The following is a 25,527-nucleotide window of genomic DNA, read 5'->3' as shown; positions in this document are numbered from 1 at the left end:
TAGGTTTTAAACAATTATTTTGTTAATAAGAATCATTCTCTTAACACCTTAATTATATTACTGACTCATGGGAATGGTTTGGATTTTAACCTCTGTCATCAGTTTACAGCTCAGATTCTTAAGGAAGCACCCTGAAAGCGATGATGCCTATTACTCTTAGCTCAAGTATGTGTTGAATACCACCTGTGCTCTTACAAGCTACTTACACCACTGAAGTATAAAAAGAACTGTGTTTTCTTACAGACACAGGCTTTGAAATTCCAGGTAAATTTGTGGTTGGATATGCTCTTGACTCTAATGAATGCTTCAGAGATGTAAATTGACTTGGTAATGCCATATAGGTGCATAAGAAATGTTTGTGCTTCACCTTTTCATAATTCTGCTCCACAAGTCTCATGGCTCAGCCATGCTGCAGGACATTCTGAACCCCCAGGATAGCGAGCAGGATACAATCTGCGGCCCCATCTGAAAATAAAATAACTTGTAATTTGACTTTAATTGGATATTTGTCTGTTTTAGTTCAATCCTGTGTTGCTTTTCTGTCACCAGATCTTTAAAGCGGCCATGCAGGGACTCTCTGTGAAGGTTTTCCATAACACTTACGGATAACATGGCTGTAAGATCTCTTTTCCCTTATTCCATTACAGCTTCCTTAGGCTGCACAGAGTAGTAGACTTAGAAACATCATAAACTAATAGGGTTGGTCTTTTTTCCCTCCTTTGTTTTCAAAATACTTTCTTAATTCTGGTTAACTCGGAAAGTTTTTCACTTCTAAGTCTTTTTACTAAGACAAACCAGTTCTGCTGAAGACACAAACTGTGCTATTGCTCAGCAACATGAAGGCGTATGCAGTAATTTAACAAACCTAAGTTCTTTAGAATATATAAACTTATATATTACAGATAAACTTGGAAAGAATACTGAAATCTTGAGTTTACTGCAAGTAGGAAACTTGCAACAATTATGATTCTAGTGTGTTTTTATTACAATGCTGGGAATACAACTGAAAGTCTTGCATTTCATTTGAAGATAGAGGTTGATAAATGTTATAAAAGCCAATCACTTGGTTTTTAAAATTTTAAAAGTTTAATAATAATAAAATGGTTATTAAAATAGTAATACAATTAGAGTAATGAAAATTTAGAGTTTGGACAATTACAAGACAATAAAAAGCAAAGAATTACGGACGTCCGGATGCTCTCGGGCACTTAAGCCCAATAAGCATACCTTGTGAACAAAGGAATAACCTTTAAAAGCAATAGCCTGTTCCATATTCATACATCTCATACATGATGCATAAATTCCTTGCAAATTAAGAACTTTTCAGGTTTTTGTCAACTTCTTCCCCTTAATCCTGGTGGTTCCATAAAGACGGAGAAAAGGTGGAAGAATGTTTGTCTTTTCTGATAAGGAGGCACTAATTCTTTATGGGCCCCCATCATTGTCATCTCCGTGTGAAGAGTTTCTTCATTATCTCATCTCTTGCTTGAGCTAGTAAAAAAAAACCCCCACATACATAGGCTCTATTTTAACTACAAAACTACATTTACCATACTATTAAAATGTTAATACAGCACTTCTAATCAATATAACATAATACATATAGTATTCAATTTAATATTTGCGAAAAGCCAATCACAAAATGTGCATTTTTCACAATAAATATTGTAGGTTTGTTTTTTCCTTTTAGCACATCTGCATTCTGAAAGAGAATGCCAAAGAGAAATACAGGATGTGATAACGTCCCTCTTCTGGAGCACTAATTCCTGGCTGCTGATTCGGTGATAAACCATTACACCAGGAAATCACTTCTGCTCCCTGTGTGTCCCTAAGAAGAACGAGAAGCTAAATGTTAGCGCCCAGGACCTGCAGCTGGCTGATTCCCACTTCTACTATGCGCTGAACACAAACTGTTGAGACCCTGGGTTTTTCCCGTTGAGAAGGAGCAGCCCGGAGCTGAGGGCGAGGGTCTGGCCCGTGACGTTCCGGGCCCCGGAGCGGATTCCGCCCAGCGGCCGAGGGGGCACCAAGGCTGGAACGAGCGGGGACCGAGGCCCGCCCAGCGTCACCGCCCCCGACAATCGGGTGCCGCGGTTGCCGGGTAACCGCGAACGGGCCCGCAGCGTCTGTGGCAACGACGCGACCTCAGTTGCCGCAGAGCGCTCTCCTGGCTGGTTGTTCTCAGCCTGGGCTCGTGCAGGCGGCTGCACTCGGCGGTTCGCCAAGTGAATTGTTCGCAGAGATTGGTTCTCCGCGAGAGAGTCCTGAACTCGCAGACCATTGGTGTCTGCGAGGGTGTCCTGAATTTCGTTTGAAGGTAAAGATTGACTAAAGTTGTACTTTTGGTTTTGTCACATCTGTGCTCTGAAAGAGAATTCCAAAGGGAAATACAGGATGTGATAATGCCAGTCGTCTGCTACAGCAGTTCAGTGGCATATACAGCTGAGTGGATGAACCATATATGGTTTACTGATTGTGGTTTTTTTTCACTGAAGAAATGCAAAATTTCCTAAGTCTACTACTTTATGCATTTCTTTTCCTATAGCGATTACTTAAACTGCTTAAAAGTGAATGAGTTCTGTTCAAGTTTCAGTGGGCTGTTATGATTTGGTTATTAAAATGATTAGGGAGATGCCCCTGAATTAAGGTGCAAACGAGACCATATGCCAAAGTCAATAGTCTAGATTTTATGTAACAGTAAATGTGAGGAAGAAAGAGAGAGAAATAGAGAAGGCAGTTGGGAGAGGGAGAGAAAGAGAGTGACACATTAAGTAGAAAGTATCACCTTTGCGTGGATCCCACTGGAAACCATGAAATCCTCTTCTGGTCTTCTCTGTGGTGAGGTCTCGCAGGACTTAAGACCCCAATGGATCAATGCAGATTTGGGCAAGGTGAGACTGCCCAGGTACCTCCCTGGGGTGGGGCAAGTTGGACTTTGTCTCTTGCTAATTTCAAATAATGTAAAATCTTGAGCGCCAGTATATCCTTGGAGTCTGCCTTGAACTGGGTTGTGGATTTTCAGGTCTGTTGTGTTACGTGGCATGCCATGCAGCCATCTGGTGCAAGGCCTCAGGGATGGGTCTGGGGGCACTTTGGAGGTCTTTGATGGGTTATGACAGCCCCTCAGCTGCCCCTCATGGGAATGTGCCCTGGATGTGGCCTTCTGGGGGTGGGGGTTTGAGAGCTGAGCCAGTTTGTGTGAGGGAGGATGGGTGTCCACTGCCTCTTACCAGAGGTTACACCGCACTCCCAAAATTTCCTCCTTCCCCTCTGTTGATGGGAGGTTTGTGTGCAAACCTGGCCTCAGCAGACGAGTCTGTGGCTATGACTTCCCCAGCCTGCAGGCAGACAGAGCTGATTTTCAGGACAGCTGCTGGTTTTGGCTTTATTGTGGATGCATTTTTCTCCCTTAGCCTTGTTCGCTTCTCCCTAGACCCGTGATAAGAGGACAATAGTGTCACCTTTATCTTGTCTCAAGTCCCCTTAGGTGGCTTAACTCACAGTCCCAAGTTCCAGTCAGGAGGTGTTTTCAGGGAGGGGTGGGCTTCAGTGGTTGCAGCTTCTTTATGCAGTTTTGTCACAATGGGCAAAAAGTCCTTCATAATGATATTTAAGCCATTAGCCATAACATTCCAGTCTCTCACAAGTCCTGTGAGGAGCAGCTGAGAGAGCAGGGGTTGTTTAGCCTAAAGAAGAGGAGGTCCACTCGAGCTATTTTTAAGTAATATTTAAGCTACAGCTTTGTCTGTTCTAACTATTATTAATATTCAGCTTTTTAGCTCCAGGTTTCAGTATGATGCATCTTTGAATTGCACAACATAGCTATATAGTTCAAATATAGTCCAACTAGAGGCCTAACAATACTAGGTACTTACGCCAAACAAGCACTCAGCTACTTTCAAATCAGATAAAATTTTTAGCACCAGTATATCCCTTGAATCTGCCATGACTTGGGTTCTGGATTTTCAGAGTTCCATTGATGCTCCTTCCAGTTTTGTTGAGGCATTGTCACTCATCTGTGACATCCTGCCTTGAAAATGGCTTCTGGATTGCCAAGAAAGACACCGTCACCTCCTGCCTTGAAAATGGCTTCTGGATTGCCAAGAAAGACACCGTCACCTCGTCTTTTGTCCCGGGAAATGCTGAAATCTTTTACTGTGAGTACCCACTGGGGCTGTGTTAAGCCTGGAAACTCCCCTCGTGTCCCTCCTCTCCCTGCCCCTGTTGTCAGCAGCCTGTGAAGCTGCAGACCCCCTCCCCACCTCTTTGTGCCCTGCTCCTGTTGGTGGGGGCTGTCCTGGTGCCGTAGGGAACAATGTGTGATGTTTCAGGGACAGTCCAGCATCCTGCCTGGCTGTGCCACTGGAGCCATGTTAAACCAATGCGCAGCTGAAGCCCTGAGCGTGTGTTCTGTCCCTTTCCCTTTGCCACAGCAATTCCTCCTGTCAGGCTGGGCACTCACCTGTGCAGCTCTGACCAACCTGCCCTTGGGCACCTGGGCATGGGTGGGGAGAAGGGGGGGAAAGCTCAAACTCTGCCCAAAGCCTTGAGAGACACGGCTGGTCCCAGCTGGAAGAGCTTCCAAGCCAGCTGTTCTCTCTCATCTCCTGTGTGGGCACAGATCCAGCCCTGCAGACAGCACTGGAGTCAGGGCCACAAAGGTCCCTTGGTGTCTGGAGCTCACTTGACTGAAGATGCCCCACTGCTGAGGCTCTGTCAAGGAGACCCTCTGTTTTCTTCTGTAGAGGGGCCTGTGAGCTCAGACAGAGAAAACAAATACTAATTAACAGAGAGAACTAAAATTTGGACACCTTCCTGTGCACCTCACTCTTGGTACAGTGTTCCTTTCTTGCTTCTCTTGGACTCATCCAGCAGTGTTACCTCCTTGCTGTGAGTTCTGAGTGTTGTGCAGGGATGGAGTTAGGGGAGTTCTGAGAGCTCCTCCCCACTCTCTGGAAAGGTCACTGCTTCAATCCAATGAAACTAAAGAGGAAACAAATGCCCAAAGAGCAGAAATCCCCACACATGTCACTTCAGGTCATGAAGAAGCTAATGGGACAGAGCCATGTGATTGGAATATGTGTATTCCACTTTGTATTATTAATTTACTGATGCTAAGTATTTCAGCAGGAAACTTCCAGGACTGTCCTAGTGGCTGTGAGCACAAATTATTCACCAGTGCCACTTGTTCAAGAAAAGCCTTTCTGAACAAGGGTATCTCTGAGGCTCTAGCTGGTGTATTTTTGCCTTTCAGCTGCTTCCCTCGAAGTTCCTGAGGGAGAAGTTTGTCAGCATGACGAAGGCCAGCACTGGGGGGAGTGTTCTGCCCAGAATTGGCGCATTTCTAGACATGAGTGGGCCTCATCGAAAGGTAGCCTTTTCCTGCTCTTTTCCTTTCTGTTTAATGTGAAGTTTGAGGAGGGTGTGTGCTTGTGACAGGCTTGCCTTCAGCAAAATACCTCCGTCTCCAGGTCCTGTTGTCATTGCAAACTGCTGGGAGTGGTGGACTGGGAGTCCTGGTCTGCGCTAACCAACACAAATAACCTCTGCTGAAGCTGCTGGGGTGTGCTAGAGTGTAGCTGCCATTGCTCATGGGAGGAAGGCTGGGGACACAAAGGCACAAAATTGCCATTTGCCATTCTCCTACTGAAATAGCCACCTCTTGCTTTGGTGTGGTCACCATGAAATGCTTGGGGTCACAGGATTCCCTCCAGAGTGGCAGCGTTGGCCTTTGAAGGCCAAGGACCTGCAGTAATTGCTTCAGATTTTACAAAACAAATTGCATTTATGCTCTGGGTTGGAACAATGTGTTGGACCCTGACGGGGTGTTAGATTTTGCAGGCTGCCAGATGTACAGGGGACTCGCTCTGGGCAGAGGGGAATGGATGTGCTTTATCTGGATCAGTGCCTACATAGAGGTGTGTTTAAAGCTGCTTTTCTGGCAGGTCTGGCTCAGTATAAAGCACAGTCCAAATGGTTAGGTGACTGAGGTGGGCTGTTGAGCAGGAAATTGGCAGCAAGAGACATGTAACACGCTGGTTAAGGATTGGCCTGGAGAGGTGCATTGGGAACACCTCAGAGAAGGGCACAGCTAAGGGACAGGGTGCTGCAGCCACTCCCATCAGCAGACTCTGCCTCCCGTGAAGACACACAGGAGAACTGCTTGTGTCTCTGGAGTGACAGCAGTGTGGTGGAAGAAGGCAGACAAAGCAGGGGAGAGTTTTCTCAAAGCAATGCCTCTGCTCCAGAAACATTTGCCATTGTTGTGTCATTCTAGATGTGCATCTATAATGGTATTAAATAAGATAGCAATAATTACCAGAAAGCACCCATTTAAAGCACATGGAAAAAGGACACACCAACTCTACTTTTACCCAAGTTGCTGAGAAAACCGCTGAACCTTATCCTCATTCAGCATTCACCTCATTTGTCTTTTTATTCTTGCCTTTCCCTCTGTTTGAAATGCACTATCTTTTAAGTACAAGTAAAGGGGACAAAATCATTGAAGTAAAAGAAAACTGTTTATTAGTAATGATTCAGCTGAGCTGGGCGTGTGTCCCTCCCCCTGGAGACAAGCAAACACACCCTCGGAGAAAATGGCAATCTTTTTTATCCCCTCTAAACCCAGCTGGGGCAGTCCCTGTCCCCTTTCCCATTGGATGGGTACTCAGGAGCCTCCATTCTCTACTGACCACCAACTTTTCTGTCCCCTCCCCTCTCATCCTACTTCCTTTTGGTGAGGTCTTCAACCCCATCCTCCTCACTGCGACACCCAGCAAACCAACCTGAACAAATCCAATCTACAAACAACACATAGAATCAGCAAATTCCATTCTTTTGCTTGATAACCTTTTGGCTTTAGGAAAATATCACCTCATCTCTCACACCTCCTCTAGTACTGTTCTCTTCTTCTGATGTCCAAGTTCTAGAGCAAAAAAGATATTTGTAGTTGTGTGGGCCTTGGGTTTCCCTGTCTCAGAGTAAAGGACATCCCAGAATTGCTTCCCATGGAGTCTCTTGTAAATCCATGGGTTTTTCTTACTTCATGAGTGCCCCAGAGCTCTGTGACCACATGGGCACAGGGCTGTGCTTAAGGTAATTTCTGCCTGGCATTCTGGAGAAGGAAACCTGGAGAAATACATGCCAAAAGAGCAGCTTGCCTTGAACCTACTCTGTGTGGCCCAGCAGCTCTTGGTCAGCTCAGAGCAGAGGTAGGTGAGCTACTGTTTGCCCAGTGTGGGCTGGCAGATGTGCTCACCCAGAGTCTGTACTTCACTGGGGATCAGTGTAAAATTGACCTTCATGAACCTTCCTCCCAGCAGCTGAACCTCTCCCTGCTCTCTCTTTCCTCTCCAGCTGCCATCAGCTCCCCTGAAGCAGAACTTGTTTCAGATTTCCTCACCAGAGGTGGTATTTCAGAACTTCGTCGTCCATGAGGTCTCTGAAATGGTGCTGTCTCTCATTAATAAGGACAAGGTAAGTGCTGGGACGTGAAGCTTTAACACTGTGCTGGAAGAGGAGAGTGGTGTGATTCCCATAGTGTACAGCAAAGCAAGTTATCTGCTGCAGCACATGCAGAAGAAAATGTCTCAGCACCTTTGTTCTGCAAGATGCTGGAAATCTTCTGGTGCTGGGAATTGTCCCCTGATTTTGGCCATGCGTTGATGGTATCTATCTCAAAGGAGTTTCCTTCTCTCGAAAGCTCTGGATTGATAGGAATGTTGAGAACTGTACAGTTCTTACCTGCTCTCATGCTTTGCCTTGAGTCTGTACCGCATCCTGTGTCTCCTTGGGTAATCTTGGCTCCTAAAATTGGTAGGAATCTCTGCTTCTCTCAGCCTGTTTGTCTCCCTTTGTGCAGCTCACAGTCAAAGCTCAGGGGCTGAGCCTTCTCCACTTTATGCTGTAATCCCTTATTATTAATGGCTTTGGCACTGCAGGAAATGTGTTCCGAAACAGCTCTGGAATCGGGCCGATGTAGCAGAAGCATCAGGAGGCCTTTAGGTGCCACTTCAGGCTCCTGCTAAACTTCATCCAGCTCTGCTCAGGTTTTCCAAAAGCAACATGGTGCTCTGCTTTTCCTTTGGAGAACCACAGCACATCCAAAGCCATGTGCTCCTGGAGGTTTTCATGTTCACTTGAAGAAATTGGGATTGTTTTGCCGTTTGCCAAGAGAGTTGAGAGGGAAAAAGTTGAAAAATGTCAGCAGTTGTGTTCCACTGTAAAGAGGAAAACTGAGACCAATTGAATTTCAGTCAGGGAAACATTTTCTCAAATGAGACTTGTGCCAAGAGTGGGCTGGTGGGAAGAGACAGGAGGGAATCAAAATAATGTGGTTTTGACTTTTGGAGAGCATTTTGGTGCTCAGGGGTTGATATCTGTGTGCTGGAAAACGCATGTTTGCTGTGTCTGTGTATCCCAGAGGGCAGAACCAGTCAAAAGCATCTGGTTTAGACTTCTGGAGAGCATTTTGGTGCTCAGGGGTTGATATCTGTGTGCTAGAAAATGCGTGTTTGCTGTGTCTGTGTATCCCAGAGGGCAGAACCTGGCCTGCTGGCTGCAGGCAGGAATGCCCAGCAGCCCAGCTTGCCTGCACAGGCAGCAAGAACTGCTGGAGAGCCAAGATTGGCTTTTAATACTGGAACCACGCTGTGAGTCAGTGCTGGTCATGTTTATCCATGCAGAAAGTGCCTTCAAAGCCCGTAGTCGATAGGCACAGCCTGTCTGTGTTTCTGTCACTTTTGGCAAGCTGATTGCTCTCATGGTTTTATGATTCTTCCTTGCTGCTTTACTGCCCATTTAAATTCTCTTTGTCATCTCCCTGTTTTAGGGATTGTCTTGCTGTGTTCCTTTGTTTGCTTTTATTCCCAGTAAGGCCACAGTGTTTGGTCTCCTCTCTTGCTGGTCTGTCTGCCTGTCCGTATCCCCAGAACTGCCCTACCCAAACCTGGTCTGCTAGAAGCGATTTTCTTCCTTCCCCCAGGATAATGTGCTGGTTTGCTTTCAGGTAGCACATTCCCCCTCTGGAATGGCTGTGTGCTGGCAGAAGCCAGCAGGTTTTTTGGCCTTGTTGAATATGCAGATGACTTGGTTCAGGTGCTCTGTCTCCATCCTGCTGATGCTGACCTGCTTGGCCCTTCCTTCCCACCAGGCACTGCCCTACTGCCCCAATGCTGGACCCAGACAGAAGGGATTCAAGTTCACCCTTGTGAATTATGTGCCTGTGCCTCCACAGCTGAAAGTGCTTTGGAAAGGGGTCAAGGAGGGATGTCACCAGGTCACAGACAGGTCTCCTCTCGTCCTGTTTCCACAAGTGGCAAAATCATCATTTCATGTCTTTCCTGCAGATTCCTCAGGTGGTGAAGGTCTCCATGGAGAGCTCACCTTATTTCCAGCTCGCGTGCTCCAACAATGCGTACCGTGTCGTGCCACCAGAAACGTCTGTCCCTGTGCGCATCCGCTTCACCCCTGATGAGAACAAGGTGAGACTGGAGGAGCCCAAACACAGAAATATCTCCAAAGCCACTGTTCCCTGCTCCCTGGGTACAGCCCATTCCATGCTGTGAGCTTGGCTCCAGGCTGTGGGCAGGCAGCCTGCCGCCAGTCACACCTTGGCATGTGCGCTGCACCCAGGCCTGACAGGCTCTGCTTGCCCTCCCTGCACATTCCTGAGCATTCCCAAGGGAAGATGCACAGGGAGCAGTATGAAAATGACAAAGGGGTGTTGACAAGATACTCAGCCATCTCTAGGTACAGTGAAAGGAGCTTAATTATTATGGAAAATACCAGAGGAATTAAGAGGTCAGAGAGCTTTCCTTCTTCCTGACTGGCAACAGCTTCTCTGCCTCACCCTGGGCTGGAGCAAAGATGATGCTTTTTCACATTGTGTGTTCTCCAGCCTTGCAGCTGTGCTGTCCCAGAGCACAACTGACCATGATACAGCTGCAGGGCCAGGGCAGAAGATGTGCTGTGATGTGATGGCACAGGCACACTGGGCTCTAGGTGCCCTTAAATCAGCAGGAGGTTTGTGAGCTGCAGGGTCTTATGGCCTGGGGTTCCTGGGGTCCATCTGACCCCAGCTGCCGTAGGTGTCCCGGATAGTACTGGGCTGATAAGCACAACCTGTCCAGGTCCCTCAGGCAAGCTCCCAGCCACGGGCAATCTTAGCAAGCAGCTCAGCTCTTAAGTGAGATCAGCTCTTTGGTGAATTCAGCTCTTTAGTGATTTTGGCTCTTTACTTGCTAAGTGCCTCAGCAGACGTGTAGGGAGAGAGAGGAGAAGGCTGTATGAGGTTCCACAGTGGTGTCTTTATTGGCAGCTCCTGCGAAGGGTTTCAGTGGCAGCTCTTCTGCCGAACTGGGCAGAAATGGGGCTTTATATAGGGTACAGGGGTTTTGGAAATTGTCCAATAGTAAGGGTCGAGGCAAATATGACCTGTGGTCTTACAGAGAGGTAACAAGGGTTTGAATGCGGAAGAGGGGCTACTTTGGTCCAGTCATCATGACTAGGCATTTCTTATCTTAGGCAAGTGACCGCTAGAGAGGCCTTGCAGGGCCTCTGGCTGCTACAGCAGGGGACTTGGACACCTGCCTGGAAGAGCTCATGTAGGGCAGATACAACCTGCAGGCAGACCTGTGAGCCCAGGGCCTGTGGCAGTGATGCTGCTGTGGCTCTGTCTTCATGCCTGTCACTGTGGTGGCTCTGTCAACTGGCACCCATTCCGTGCCAAACCTGCTTTTGTGGGGAGGTTTGAGCACCAGTGCTGGGGCCCTGGCAAGTCTGATCTCAGTGCTGTGATCCAGAGACTTGTTCATACAGAAGGGTTTAGGACATGGCATGGAAGGGAGGAAGCTTTGCAGGGAAACAGAGGCTCTTTCCGACAGCATCCTGCTACCTCTTAGCACTGTTCTTCTCCTGACTTGGTTGGAGAGGCAAAGTGGCAAAGTTAGAGGGGAGTTCTGAGCCAACTGATGTTTCTACACCAGGCCAGAGGTGCAGGAGCTCTTTGGGTGCAGCTGTTTTCTCATCTTCCTTTTGCTGTTTAGAGTCAGTTTAACACTTTGTCTTATTCTTAGACAGCAGGAATATAGAAACCTGAAGAGGAATGTCCTGTGTTCCCTAGCTCCATGTTCCTTAGAAGGGACTTAGGAATTATTTAACATCATTAAAATTTAGAGTAAAAATTATGGTGGCCTAGGGCAGTTCTCTGTATGACCCAAGTGACACAAGAGCTTAATGCCACACAGATGTGCACTGGTGCCTTTAAAATGTGACATATTAGTAGAACTTAGTGTTCATTTTAGGGAGGAATAGGTAAATGGATGCCATTGATGAGTTATAGGAAACAGTTTTTCTTCTGCCATGGGGATGGCACTAAATGTCCTGTGCTGAGCTAGTTTCTTTTCCTGCAGGATTATTCCCATGAGCTCGTCTGCATCATTGCAAAGGAAAGGATAGTTGTGCCAATTCGGGCCATTGCTGCTCGAGCTATCCTGGACTTCCCTGACCAGCTGGACTTCCCGGTGTGTCCAGTCAAGTACAGCACCCAGAAGACTCTGCTGGTTCGCAATGTCGGTAACCGGGCAGCTCGTTACCAGCTGAGCACCCAGAGGTGAGGCAGCCCGAAACACCTTTGGGTGATAACAGGGCTGGGAAAGAGGAGCAAAGGAACCAGAGTATTGCAGCTGCTGCCCTGCAGCCCTGGCTGGAAATGGGCAGGATGTGTGGGGTTTGCTGTTGATTCTCATGTTTTAAGCAGGATGCAGCCTTTGAGCTTTCTCTGTCCCAGATTTCCTGGAGGGTGCTGGAACATGTTAGTAGCTGGCTTGCACCCTCCTGAGCACAAGCAGCTTCTGAAATGCTTACTCACCACTGTCAGCCAAATAGAGCCGTTCTCTGGAAGGCCACAGGCATGTGGCTTTCCAGTGGTCCCCACATCAGATGCCCAACCTGAGCTGTGCTGCAGGCAGCTGGTGCAGTTCCTGTTACTTAAAGCTGATCTGATTTCCCTTGTCAGCTGAGGGCATCAGTCACCTCTTCTGTTCCATGATAAACCTTTGAAAGCCAGTTTAAACTTTCAAACAGATGATTTAAATCTCTGAATAAGGTTGTACCCCCTTTCATTGAGATTTCTTTTTAAATACTCTGAAGTTCCTCTGCTTCTGCTGTTTTTTCATTTTGGTTTGTGTTAAATGTTTGCCAGAAGATCTTGAATTCTTCACTGGGAACTTTCATGAAGGTCGAGCTCCTCTAATGCCTGTCAATATACCACATGCCCATAGGTACATGCACAGGTCTATAGGAAATAGGAGACATTTAGGGAATATGTGAAAAGCAATTGGGCTGATTTAGAAGATAAAAATCTAGAATAACTTTTGCTGGAGGGGACCTCTGGAAATCATCTGAGCAGACACAGTGCTCAAAGCAAGACCAGTGTCGGGGGATCAAGGTGCCATTGGGAGATCTGATCTGGATTGGACCTGTCTTTAGATGCCATACAAGGAAACAAACATACAAATGGACCTAGTTAAAAAGCAGAAGAAAGCAACCTATTAAAACCCCCTCCATACCTTATCTTTTTCTGCCTGTTGGTACAGCAGTGATTCACTGAAAGGGCAGATCTAATAGGATGAGAACTGTCTTAAGGAACAGCTGACAATTTACAGATAAAAGGCCAAAATTTAGCCTGCCAGCCCCATCTCTTGCCAGTGGTTTTCATTTGGTTATTACAGTGTCAGGGATGTCTCCTTCACAGCTCTTCTATCTGTGGGCTCAAGGAACAGCTTAGTGGTGTTGGCTGAAATTCAGAGGAGTTAAGTTTAGCTGTAGAGCTTGCGTCCTTGGATCTTGGGGAGCCAGGTCTGTGTGAGAGATGACTGCTACAGCAGTAACAGAGGAGTCTGCTGGGTACAGCCCAGGGATGTAGAAGATGCAGGGGCTGATTTGCAGTCAGTTTTTCAGTCCTGACAACTGAGTCCTGAACTTGGCTGGATCCTCTTCTCCTGATAATTTGAAAATAAGAAGACACCTTCTTTCTCAGGCAATCCCTGAAGTCACCCCCAGGAGTGTTATTCCCATCCTGCCATCTGAGGGCAGGAGCATGTAACATGGGGCAGCAGTGGGAATGGAACGGAACGGAATGGAATGGAATGGAATGGAATGGAATGGAATGGAATGTAGTGCTGAAGTGTGGCCAGGGATTCCCTTAACTGGCAGCTTCTCTGTTCTGATGAAATTTCTGGCAAGAGAATAGGAAAAAAATCCTGTGCCTTGCCCACACCAGGCACTGATCACCCCAAGCCCCAGCAGAGACCTGCAGCAGTCCTGGCATCACCCCTGGGGCAGACGCAGGAGCACGTACACTAATCTGGCTCTGGGGCTGCTGGGGCCTTGTCTTTCCTCCCCTCTCTCCAAAGTCTCACGTCCAGCACATAAACATTGCTGGCCCAAGACTTCTCCATCAGCCAGTAGTGATGTTCCCACTAGTGGTATTGGGAACAGGTCAGGCCCATAATTGCAGCAATAGGTCCTTAATGAGCTGAGCCTGAAGCAAGTTCATCAGCTGTCACTACTGACATGAATAAAGTTCAGCTTGCCAGATATTCTCTTTATTTTTGCGTGTGATGCATTCATCACCAAACTCCTCAGAACACACTTTTAAGTGACGGATTGACCACCGGCAAAGCACTAAGGCCAGGAACTTTTGTTTCCTCCGTGGGGCTGTAGAAGAGCACGAAGCTCCGCTGCTGCTGGGCAGAAGCACATTTCCCCTGAGCTGTCCCTGAGCATCAAAGCACGGAGTCTTGCGTTTGTCAGGCAAGAGCTGTTTACCTGGTGACCAATCCGAATTGCTCCTGTTAAGTCCAAAGTGCACCAACACATTTGCATAATTATTTGCAATTATAGAACACATTGCACAGAGTTTCTTTGCTGGGCCAAGCAAACAGTTACCAGCCTGCAGGACAACCCAGAGTCTCAGACGGCATTGCTGGTAAATACACAGAAACCTCCTGTTCTGCTTCCTTGATGTGCTCCTGCTAATGGTGATTCATTTAGCTGGGATTGGATCCTTCAGACTGTAAATGGCATCCTCCTTTTGGGTTTCCATGTCACTGTGTTGCTCTAATCTGTATTTGCACTCTTTCAGAGTTTTGGCTGCTCCTTTTCTTAGAGCAGCTTTCATTGAAATGCTGATAAAATGTGCCCTTTCTAGGCTAAAACAGCACGTTTTCAAGGTAAAATAAACCAAAGAACCACACTGCAAACTCAACAGTAATTATTCCTTGGTCTTCAAGGAAAAGCTCCTTCTCCCTGTCTGACTCCTAGGCTGTAATCTCACAGGACAGGTAGCGTCCTAACATTTGCATCTCTTGAGATGAGGTTTATAGGCAGCAGGTAGAGAGAAATTCCTGAGGCAGCCAGTGTCAAGTTGTGCATGCAGATAACTCTGAACCCTTTTCACAAACCATTCTCTGATGGGATTGCTGGCAGTCGGACCCTTGAGTCTCATTGCAGAGGGCTGGATGCAGAGTATGGGGGACACGAAGTAATTTTATCCCGCAGGATCTTGTGAGGGCTGGATCTTCTCAGAAGTGGGTCAGTGGCTGTTTCTGATCCTGTCTGTTCTGTCTGTCTTCTGTTGACCGTGGTTGGTTTGCTGCTGCACTGCAGAAGGAATATCATCCCCAGGTGTCCCCCCGAGTCCTGATCCCTCTCTCTGTGTTGCAGTCCTTTCTTCGTGGTTCCGGCCACGGGAACTCTGGGCGCTGGTGACAGCATGCGGGTGACAGTGGGATTTCAGCCGCTGATGACCGGTGACCATTCCGGGTCACTGTGCTGCAACACAGGTGAGTGCTCGGCCCTGCACGGGGCACAGGACAGTTCTCCACCGTCGCTCCCTGTTGTCCCATCCCCCTCAGTTCCCTCCAGATGTACCTCCCCTGTTCAGCTTTACCCCCGAGAAAACTGAGAAGTCCTTGGTGTTTAGGGGTTGATAAAGTGGATCCCCTCTAACAGGGGATTTTTGGACTCCTGTTTTGCTGGGAGTTGCTGAGTGGAGGAAGGAGGATCCCTGATTCTCCACTGTCATGTGGCTATGCCTGGGTGAAGTTTTATTTTATTCCTGGGTAGTGCTGTATGTGAGGTGTGAGGTTTCCATCAGACTCTCTCCAATGCAATGTGAAGAGGGTCCCACACGGAGAGCCGGCCAGAGTAATGACACTCAAACCAATATGGCTAGATGTCATCCTCCTTTATTGTCTAATTTATCCATATTTTATACCTTATTGCCTTACATAATACAATAGCTAATTAACATTCATTGGCTAACATAATATGATTACATATACAGATCACTTACTGATTGGCTGTTATATACTACAAGCGTCTGATCAGGTTATGATACGTGACACTTTTCAGCGTCCAGCATTGACTATTGTATTCATACAAAGCTTATTGTCTTCTCAAGGATGTCCTAAATACTTCTAAAGTAACTAAAGTATCTCTGTAATCTGCAGACCAGGGTTGTCCAGTTCCTGCAAAGAAATAACATCAAGGATATCATGCCCTTGTTCCATGAGAAATTCCTCTACAGCAATGTATTTCTTGCACACCTCTATCCCATATGCTGCTTCTCCATTGGCTTGTCACAGAGCCTTTTTCTTGTTGCTCTCTACACATATATGTAGTTTCTGTCTAGTAACATTTTCAAGCCCTCGAGTTCCTGTTTGGTGACAAATCAAGACAAATTTTTCCTCGACCCCATTTCTAAGGACGTTCACGCTGTTGCAAACCTCTCACATCTATCTCCCATTTGATTTCTAGACTGAGGAATCCCATTCAGTCTTCATACAGAAGCTGCTCTGTACATACTAATCTTTCTGTTTTCCCTTTTTTATTTAATTTGAAATGCTCCAGCTTGGTTTTTGAGATCAGAACAAGATAAAGTACTTCAAGACTGATGTGGCTGTGGGTTTGGACAGGATGATGATGATTATTTTCATGGTGTTCATTTTGTAGTGGTTTGTCATATTACAGAGCCAGGCTAGTTGTGTTTCTTCACCTGTGTCCCCTCCTGCTGTGGGCTGTCCCTTCATTTATTCCTCTGGGTCTCCTTTTTCTGCCCACATGCCCCCAGGCATATGTTCTCGTCAGCAGTAAGGGATCCAAGGGATCAGGAGAGGCACGAGTCTTGTGGGATGCCCAGGGGAGACCCTGGGCCAGAACTGAACAGGGCTCCTCAGCATCACCTGAAGGACTTTGATGCAGAAATCCCTGAGTGACCCACTTTCTGATCTGAGTGAGTCACTGGAGCACATTGACAAATCTCACTGTACATACTGTCACCTTGGGGCCAAATCTCTAGAAACACACTCAGAAATAAGGTGTTTAAGGAGGGGCCCAGGACATCCTCACGCTGTACACACAGAGCTGTCAGGATGTGATAAGTGTACTGCTCCATGGAACTGCTCATTCAGCTAAAAACTGTGATACCTTCTTCTGTGACCTGTGGTTTGCTCTGTTCCTTGTGCGTCCATCAGCCAGTGAGCTGAGTAAAGACTCCTCTTTGCTTTGTTCCAGGTGAAGAAAGTATCCACACAAACCTCCATGGAGAAGCTGTAGATCTCAACATTGGGTTGAGCACAAATTCCGTGGAGGTTGAGAAGACTTTCATCACCATGTCAAACCCCACAACCGTGTTCATCGAAAACAGGAGTAACATCACAGCCCACTTCCAGTGGAAGACTTTTCCTACTGAGGAAGACGAGAATGAAGAGAAGAGGAGGTTGGTTTGAAAGATGCATTTCAGTGAGATACATGGCCCAAGACTAAAACTGACGTGTGGCCTCAGGGGGGTGTTGGTGCTTTTGAATGGTTTAGGCCAAGTAAACCATCCCTGGCACTAGGGTGTGTGTCCCTGGGCTTCAGGAGCTCAGCACTTAGCATTCCAGTTCCATTTATACTCCAGCCAAGGATGGCATTTTGGGAAGGAAAGGTTGATTGCAATGACTGGATTTCAAGTTCTGATTGGGCTTTTGCCTTCCTACATGATCTGGCGACATCCTTAAACAGTTCTGGAGTTGCTAGCCCCACTTTCCAAAGGTGATACACCCTCTTTTTTTCCCTTAGTTCCTTCAAGAGCTCCTTGCCCATCCAAACTACTTGTCTTCCCCATCTGCTTGCCTTTCAGCACACAGGGACAGTTTGTTCCTGTGGCTTCAAGACTTCTTTCTTGAAGTATATCCATCCTTCCTGGACCCCTTTGTTTTTAAGTGCTGTTTCCCAAGGTACTTTCCAAATCAGTCTCTTGAACAGGCCGAATCTGCCCTCCAGAAGTCCAGAGTGGAAGTTTTGTTGATGCCCCTCCTTGTTTCACCAGATATTGAGAACTCTATTATTTCATGATCACTGTACCCCAGACAGTGGTGAACAGATGAAGTTCATTTAGTTATTAGGGAATCCCCTTGTGATATCCAGTACTGGATCCCAGGGAGGCAGCACACTTCCCTGTGGAATGGATCCAGCCAATCTACAGGGCCCTCAGCTCCCCTTAGAAGGGAGTCACTTACTACCACTACCCTTCTTTTCTTCTTAATACTTGAGGCAGTGATCTGTCTGACAGACCAAGTGCAGCTGGGAGACTCTCCAGACAGAATTTTTTCTTTAGTATCATCTGCCAGACCCTCTGGATCCAGGGCCTCATACCCTATTCTGTCAGGGCACCTGGGTAGGTGATGGGGGTCAGGACAGAATTTTATTACCTCCCCAGCAGAGACCCATTTCCATTCCCCACTGTCCCTTAGGTCTCCTCCTTCTGCCTGATCACAAGAAGGGCAGGGCTCCTCTGGCTCCTGCTGAGCTTCTCTCAGGGTTGGGCAGGTGTAACTCCACCACTTTATTTCTGTTTCGCTCTCCCTAATGCTCCTCAGCCTTTCCACTTCTTCCTTAAGCTCTGCCACCGGACAGAGCAGATCATTCACCTGCTCACACCACACGCAGGTGTCTTTCACACTGTCCTCTGATATTAACACCAGGCTCAGACCCTCCCTGCAGCCAGGGGCCTGGACAGCTGTGTCCTCCCTGGAGGGTTCTGTTTGAGTTAGTACACTCCTGCTGGCAGCAGCAGCAGCAATGGCTTTTCATCATTTGTAAACCATTGCTGGGAAAAAAAAAAAAAAAAAACCAACCCAGAAAGAAAGAAAGAAAAAAAAAAAAAAGGCAAGCGCCTCACAACCAGCCAAAAGACACAACCCACTACACAAGGAGGGTGGCTGGCTGCACCCTTTTTGCTCAGCCTGCTTGCGTGAACTGCCACGCAAAAACTGAAAAAATGCTGTGCCAAAACTGCTGTGCCAAAACTGCCGTGGCAAGCCCCTGGTTGCTGCGGGCCAGGTCACTCTCACTGCCCAGGGCCATTTTAAATTGCCTGCAAAAGGCGAGGAGATCGACCCTCCCTGCTTGAATGGCTGGCTACGGGGTCCTTTTGTGCCCTGGGCTTCTTGGTTTTCCTCTGTTCTCTATCTCCTTACACAGTGTCTGACTTCCATTCAAGCTCTGTGTGTTAAAAGAAATTCCTTCTCTGGCTACTTGCCCGGGCTGTTTATTTCCATTTTTTCCCACTTGCCTGCCTCAGCCTGGACCCCAGGTGATCCACTTTTCCCTCAGAAGCAACTAGGTTTCCCCAAAGTAAACTTCAACCTAGTTTTGATTTTGTGGGGTTTCTTCCAATTACATCTGTTTTCATGCCAGTTTGTGTCCTAGACTGTCACCAGGACATTTTGTTCTTCCTTACTTCCAGTCTTAGGGATGGTTTTAGCTCCAAGGCCACTGTCCTGCTGTCAGAGAAGCTTTTGAGATCTCAGAGCAGAGAGGACTTTTTTATGAGAGGAGATAGTGCAGGACCCTTTCCCTCTCAGGACATTCTACTACCATGCACTGGGATGGGACTCAAAAAGCTCTGAATCATGAAAAGGCCTCTCCAGGAGTTTGCTGTCTCCCTCTGGCACAACAAAGCCCCTTCCCCTCTCAGAGCCCCTGTTTTCATGCATATTACATATAAAACCTTGATTGTCACTGTAGGGATGCGGTGCCTGAATTCATCAATTTCCTTTGGAAGTGCTCTGGGATGCTCTTGTGCAAGGCAGAGTAGGGAACAGGGCAGGTCCAAAATGGCAGAAACAAAGAGTGATGCTGGTAACATGTAGCTGCAGCCCAGCTTCATCTCCCCTTCCCAGGGAAGTCCTGCTCTATGATCTTTATCTGCCTCTCCCAGGCAGCTCAGTGGTAGGAAAAGCTCACTTGAAGTGCCTGGTGGATTGTCCCTCAGTTTTGGCAGAGCCTTTGAGCCAGGAGGTTCTCTTGAGGGCTGCTGGCTTTGGAAACGTCTCCCGAGCTTGCAAGTGTGAAGTAAAACTACCTGCTGTGCCAGTGAGCAGCAAGTTATCCTCTGATCCATGTGGGACCCCACGGCTTGGGGTCAGCCTTTGCTGGGGAGCTGCTGCTGCTCCTCCCCAAGTGCTTTGCCCTCCTGCACTCACACTTCTCTACTTCTCTCTGCAAATATGTGGCTTATTAAACGATCTGCTGGCTTTGTCTCTCCCTGTGGCTGCAGGCAGTGTTTGCTGCAGCTAGAAAACTTCACAGAGAAGAAAAAAATAAAGAAGAAGCGCTCCTGTGAAGATCACACTGCCCTCCTGAGGAACATGTTCCAAGAGGAGGTGGCAAAGATGCAACAAGACCCCATGCTGTTCTCCAGTGACATTTTTTTCATTGAGCCAGTGGTAAGTGATAGCGGAGAACCCCATTTTCCTCCTCTTCCTCCTCTTCCTCCTCCTCCTCTTCCTCTTCATTCTCCCACCCATCCTATTCCCGCCCCCCTTCCCCCAGATGCGGGCACTCGGCAGATCCTCAGCTGGCTGGATGTGCTGAGGGGGAAGATACGGAGTTTCTGGTGTGGCTGCAGAGCTCCCTGCTGAAAGCATTTCTGCCCTGCAGGCTCAGGGCAGGACTGGGAGCCTGACAAAGCCGAGCTCTGCTGCCAGGGCTCGAACTCAAGGGCGCTCCGTGCGTGTCCTTGCAGTGTCCACAGGGAGCAGTTCTTGTAGGCAGGGGCTCCCCCGTGGTGCCTGGGGTTCAGCAGAGGGTGTTGGAGCTCTGCCAGTTCACATACTGACCTGAAGCTTGCAATGGTTTTCTGGGAAAAGGATGCCAAATTCAGCCCAAGGTTAATCACAGAAATGCCAATCCCCTCCTGTAACCACGCCTTGCACTATTTCTGAGTGTCCCTTCCAGTGTCATCTGAGAGCCTGGACACAAGGGTGGAAGGTTTAAATGGGCCTTTTGAGTTCTCCTGCACACACAGACAGAAAACCTTTTCCTTTTCTGTTTGTGCAACAAACTGCCGTGTCCTCCCACCAACCAGAGCCCCGATTCTGAGTCCTGGCATTGTGAGAGATGGTGAATGCCTGGTGTCTGCACAGTGCAAAATCCTTTCTCATCTTGGAGTAAACCCCAGAATAATCCCAACCTCTGCTTTCTTTCAAAGCAGGTTAAATTAAGATTTTTATTTCCAAGGAAGGGGATCATGTTCCCTCCTTGTGAAGAGCCACCAGTGCACAGTGGCAGTTACATCCCACTGTAGCTGACAGCAGCATGATGTGACCAAGGGCTTGTGTCAGAGCAGTAGCAATATTGTGGAGAGTGGGAGCTGATCAGCTGAGCATTGAGAGCTTCCAGTGGTGTGTTGAGCTGGGTTTGGAGTGTTTCCTTGGGCTCCTTGTGTTGTTCACTCATCACTGATGCTCTAAGTAAAGGCTTACAGGACTGTGGTTGAAAACAAGAAATGTGCAGTTTCAAGAGAAATGTTTTGCTGTCCCTTTCTGTTTTAGGAGGGAGAAATTGGGCCAAATAGTTGGGCTGAAATCAAGGTGACCTTCAAACCCCTAGAGGCACTGGAGTACCAAAGTGTGGCTTACTGCAGCATCTCAGGTACAGCTCCTTTCCCCTGCCTCTCTCACCCTCAGTGCAGCCACAGTGCAAGCCTGAGCCCACTGGGCTCCCCTGTAACTGCTGGGAAGAGTCCCTGGTCAGCAGGGCAGTGCTGGCACATCCCCACTGGCCCTGCAGCTTCCAGGGAGTCTCCTGTGCAAGGGCAGGGCTCAGAATCCTGTGTCTGGGTTACTGATTCCAGAACAACCCAGGCAGTGCAGGGAGAGGTTTTCATGCCATGGCTTTGCCAGCATTTCCTCAAAGGCCAAAGAGCTACAGAGCAGAACAGCTTTAGTGAACAAGCACTAAGCCCCTCTAGAGACCACTGACCTCCAGGATGGGTCCATTTGACATGGCTCCATCATCAGGTGCTAGCAGCTGAGTTAGAAATGTGCTCCCTGACCCTGGATCACCTGCCACTGCCCAGACACCGCCAGACCAGAGTGGCTGAGCCCCACTGAGCCCAGGGTGTTTGTAGAAGGAGCACCCTTGGCCAGCACCTGCTTCTGTCCCTGTGTGGGAATTGTCACCTTGCAGCTCAGTCTGTGGAAATAGAACACAATCCAGAGTGCCAGAAGTTGAAGATTTTGGCAACAAAGTCATGTACTACTGGGCCAGGTAGTTTGGTAATTGGCAAACTCTTCATGAGCTTTGTGCCTGCACTGAATGGATTTCAGAGCTCCTCTAAGTGCATGGGAAGGAAACCACAGAATCATAGTATGTTAAGGATGGAATTGACCTTAAAGATCATCTAGTCCCCTCCCACTAGACCAGGTAGCTCCAACCCCCATCCAGCCTGGCTTTGAACACTTTGGGGGCTGGAACCTCCGCAACACCCCTGGGGAATCTGCTCCAGTGTCTCACCACCCCCACAGTAACAAATTTCTTCCTAATATCTAACCTAAATTTCCTTTCTTTCAATTTATACCCATTACTCCTTGGCCTGCCACTACAGGACTTCAGAGATGTTTTACCCTCAGCAGACTGGTGGCTAAAATTGGAAACCAGCCCAAGGAATGGGTTAGAAACTACAAGTCAGCCCCAAGGGATATCTCCTGAGGGAAGAGAAGGGTCCATATCTTCTTCTGCAGCATCAGGAGCTGGTTGCATCCAGCTCAGAGTCAGGGACTAGCACTGAGGCAGCCTGGAAAATGCAGTGTAACAGAGGGAATTATTGTACTGAAATGGACATCTCTCCCCAGGCCGTGAGAGCAGGCTGCCCCTGCACCTCAAAGGGGAAGGACAAGGACCTTTGGTTAAACTCAGCCGTCATACACTGAACCTTGGGAACGTTTTTGTCAACACCCCCCATGTCTATGAGGTGAGCAGCAGGGCTTGGGATGGATCCTGATGGCTCCTGAGGCAGCAGCAAGCCTGGTGGAGCTGTGGAATTCCTGACAACCTGGGCAGTTGTGAGCAGGGAATATTTGACATCCTGGTCAAATCTGGGTGAATCAGAAAGGTGTTTCTATTGTTCATGAAGCCCTGGTCCCTGCATTTGGGCAGCCTTCCTCAGGGATCAGCTGGGAGGCTTCCTGCTTCCTTGGCATATGAAAGCAACAGTGGGTCAAAAAGCTGCACGTTCAGAGGCTTTTGTGGCAGTGCCAGACACAAGGCACCTTTGTACTGGGCTGTTGAGAAGCAGCTGGAACACACTGGCTGCATTTGCGCTTCAGTCCACTGCAAACAGCTTCCAGTCAAGTGTCTCCTGCTTATTCCTGGAAGTCACAGGAAAGCCATCCAGCCTCCTGGCTCAGTGCTGGCCCTTGCAAAGGACTTGGGAATTCTTTCCCTTGCTGACCAGTCACACCCTCACCACACTTCGGCCTTGGTGTATCTCTGACTCTAGAAAGAGAAAAGTGTTCCTGGGATAAAGCAAAGGATTTTTCTACCTATTTGCCTCCCCCCATCAAAAGTGTCAAGTTTGCAAAAAAATCAAGAGAGAGCAACTGAAAGAGGTAGAAAATGAGGCACTACATCATGCCAGACACAAAAGCTTGGCTGGGGAAGGAAAACACACTGTGGAAAACACACTGAGTTTTCTTACCAAAAGATGGTGCTGTCTATGCATTTAGATGCTGGTGCCTCATTATCAATGTATTGTTTTCATGGTATGGGAAAAGGTGAATGAGTAGATGGTACTGTTGGAGCTGTGCTAGCTGGGGCACAGCGATTCACTATGCAGCTGCAATCACCCCACGTTGCTCTCAGAGCCAGGTCTGAATGAGCTTGGTGATGCTGACCAGAGGTGGACTGCTCTGTGTCCGTGGGACAACCCCAGGGTGACTGCAGTTATGTGGAGTTAGCACAGCTTTGCATGAAAACCCAAAGGCAGACCTTGTCCTCTTGTATTTTTTGACTTCTGCCATTCAGCAGCACAAAGCATCTTCTGCCTTTTCTGGGTGTTAATTGCATCATTAGAAAATAACTCACAAGAAGGGAAGATTCCACATGTATTTCCATTTTGCTCTCTTGCTGCTGCAGGTGAAGCTGATTAACCAAGTAGCTATCGATGCTCCCTTCACCTATATCCCTTCAACCACAAATGCGGGCTACTGCTTCAAGTTTGCACCCGAGGAAGGCATCATTGCACCAGGTGGGATCCAGACTATTCAGATCTGCTTCAATGCCAGCGTGTTGGGGACGTTTGAGGAAGAATTCCAGTTCCGTGTGGCTGGATCTCCTACGCCTGCAATCCTGACCATCAAGTAAGGACTGTGGGAGCTTGGTGGGCACATCTGTAGCTGTCTCTAGGACATCCCCCACCTACCTCATTTTGGGGTTGAGCAGAGAAAAAAGGTGTTTCCTGAGGTCATAATCTCTGCTCTGATCCTGGTATTGCCTTAGTGTGAGGGTGCCTCCTGGCCTGTGTGGTACCCAGGAGCTGGAATGACTCCTCCCTGCAGGGATCTCCCTCTGCCTTGGGCCATGGCAGGCAGTGGGATGGATCAGCTTTGGGCAGTAGCTGCTCTGGGATGTCCCACCTGAACAGCCAGCAAGGTCCCCAGGGCTTTGGAGGTGGGCCAGCCTGGGTGATTCTGCACCAGCAGCAGTGTTTGTAAAAACTTCCATTAATAATCCATCCCAGATGGGCAGCAGCAGCCTCACCTCACCTCTCACGGCCATGCTGTGGGGCACAAGCCGTGCTCCCAGCTCCTGTGCACAGAGTGCTCCGCTACCTCCTTTCCACAGCGGGGAAAGGGCTGATGTGGGAGACAGGGAACTGTGCAGCAGGAACTGTCCCAAGGACAGGGGTGTCATCCCGTGGGCTGGTGCCACGGCAAGAGACAATCCTGGCCCAGCAAAAGTGAGAAGGGCTGATAATAGGGGACGCAGAGCTCAGTCCTCAGGACCACAGCACATGAGGGCTTGTCCCTGCTAGCCTGAGCCATGTGCTGCTAGGATAATGTAGGGTAAGCAGGAGAGCTGATGCTGGCTGCTCTGGAGCTTTGGAGCTAGGCTGCTGCTGTTGGGAGGCACTGAATCGAGGCAGTAAAGAAATGACAGCAATCTGCAGTCAATTATACCAATGAGATAAGGGAGATGGATAAAAAAGAACAAGAAAGTTATTAGCAAGAGAAAAGTGGTGAGTAGGTCTGCCCATAGTGGAGAAACAATTATGCTGGCTTTGTTTTTGGAGGAAAAGTGCTGCTTTTCTATTTTGGAAATCAAGAGGGAACCTTTTACCATCAAATAATTGATTCTCCTCTGTCCCTCCTCCAGACTGTCATGGAATTTTATTACATAAGCAGCTTTCTCCTTGAGCAAGGGCAGGTGTCTCTGTTGAGAGGTGTAGAGCAGAGCCAGTGGCAGTTCTGTGAAAACAATAGAAGGCACAGTAAAAATCAAGGTCCTTGATTTTTAACCAAAATGCAGAGTGGGCATTGACTGGCATCAACCATGAAATAAACTTGTGAGTGTTGTGCAGCTTCAAGTGCTGATTTTCAGATGGTGACTTTTGGGGTCTGTCTGCTGAGTTCAAGGACACGTGAGGTGGTGTGCTAGATTCAGGACACCCCTGTTTGGTTGTTTAAGCTATTGCTCTTGGCTGTGCCAGCTGGTGCACTGGTGACAAGCTGGTCCTTTCCTCTAGGAGTCATCTATCCACTGTGTAGAAATGTTGCTGCTCTTTTCAGAGGATGTTTGGGGCTCCTCTGGCTTCATGTCTCAAAACTCTCTCTGTAATGATTGTGTGGGTCAAAGTCTCCAGAGAAAGCCCCTCCATGGGAGTAGCGGTTACAGCTAAGAAGTAGCAAAGCAGGGAACCTGTGGCTGGAAAGTACAGAAGTTTCTAGGGACACCTTTATGTCTATCACTTTACAGATGGGGAAACTGAGGCACGGAGCCATGTCTGGCTGTGTGTTCAGGGTCCTTCATGGGACCACCAGCAACCCGGGGGCTTTTCCTGCCTGCCCTGTGCCCAAAGCCCCATCAGTGGCTGTTGGCTGCTGGCCACTTGGCTTTAGCTGCCTCCTGTCCACATGGGCACTGTGCTGAGCGCATGGCGGTGTGTTGGTTTGAGCCCCTCCGTGCCCTGACGCC

General features: G+C 48.2%; 1 protein-coding gene across 1 annotated transcript in view; it reads left to right on the top strand.

Annotated features, from left to right (window-relative positions):
• Positions 1-5,278: 5,278 nt before the first annotated feature.
• The window catches only part of LOC137467914 (hydrocephalus-inducing protein homolog), a 71,016-nt gene continuing 50,767 nt past the window's right edge, over positions 5,279-25,527 (top strand). The window contains exons 1-10 of the mRNA XM_068179332.1: positions 5,279-5,371; positions 7,357-7,476; positions 9,348-9,482; positions 11,412-11,611; positions 14,728-14,846; positions 16,579-16,783; positions 19,610-19,778; positions 20,886-20,985; positions 22,188-22,306; positions 23,470-23,693. Of these exons, the coding sequence (XP_068035433.1) occupies positions 5,294-5,371; positions 7,357-7,476; positions 9,348-9,482; positions 11,412-11,611; positions 14,728-14,846; positions 16,579-16,783; positions 19,610-19,778; positions 20,886-20,985; positions 22,188-22,306; positions 23,470-23,693 (1,469 nt within the window). The 5' untranslated portion in view covers positions 5,279-5,293. The remainder of the gene's footprint in view (positions 5,372-7,356; positions 7,477-9,347; positions 9,483-11,411; positions 11,612-14,727; positions 14,847-16,578; positions 16,784-19,609; positions 19,779-20,885; positions 20,986-22,187; positions 22,307-23,469; positions 23,694-25,527) is intronic.

Source organism: Anomalospiza imberbis, unplaced genomic scaffold (genome assembly GCF_031753505.1).
Source record: "Anomalospiza imberbis isolate Cuckoo-Finch-1a 21T00152 unplaced genomic scaffold, ASM3175350v1 scaffold_87, whole genome shotgun sequence".
Classification (NCBI taxonomy): domain Eukaryota; kingdom Metazoa; phylum Chordata; class Aves; order Passeriformes; family Viduidae; genus Anomalospiza; species Anomalospiza imberbis.
The sequence above is the reverse complement of the archived record's forward strand: the minus strand, read 5'-3'. Positions and strand labels throughout refer to the sequence as shown.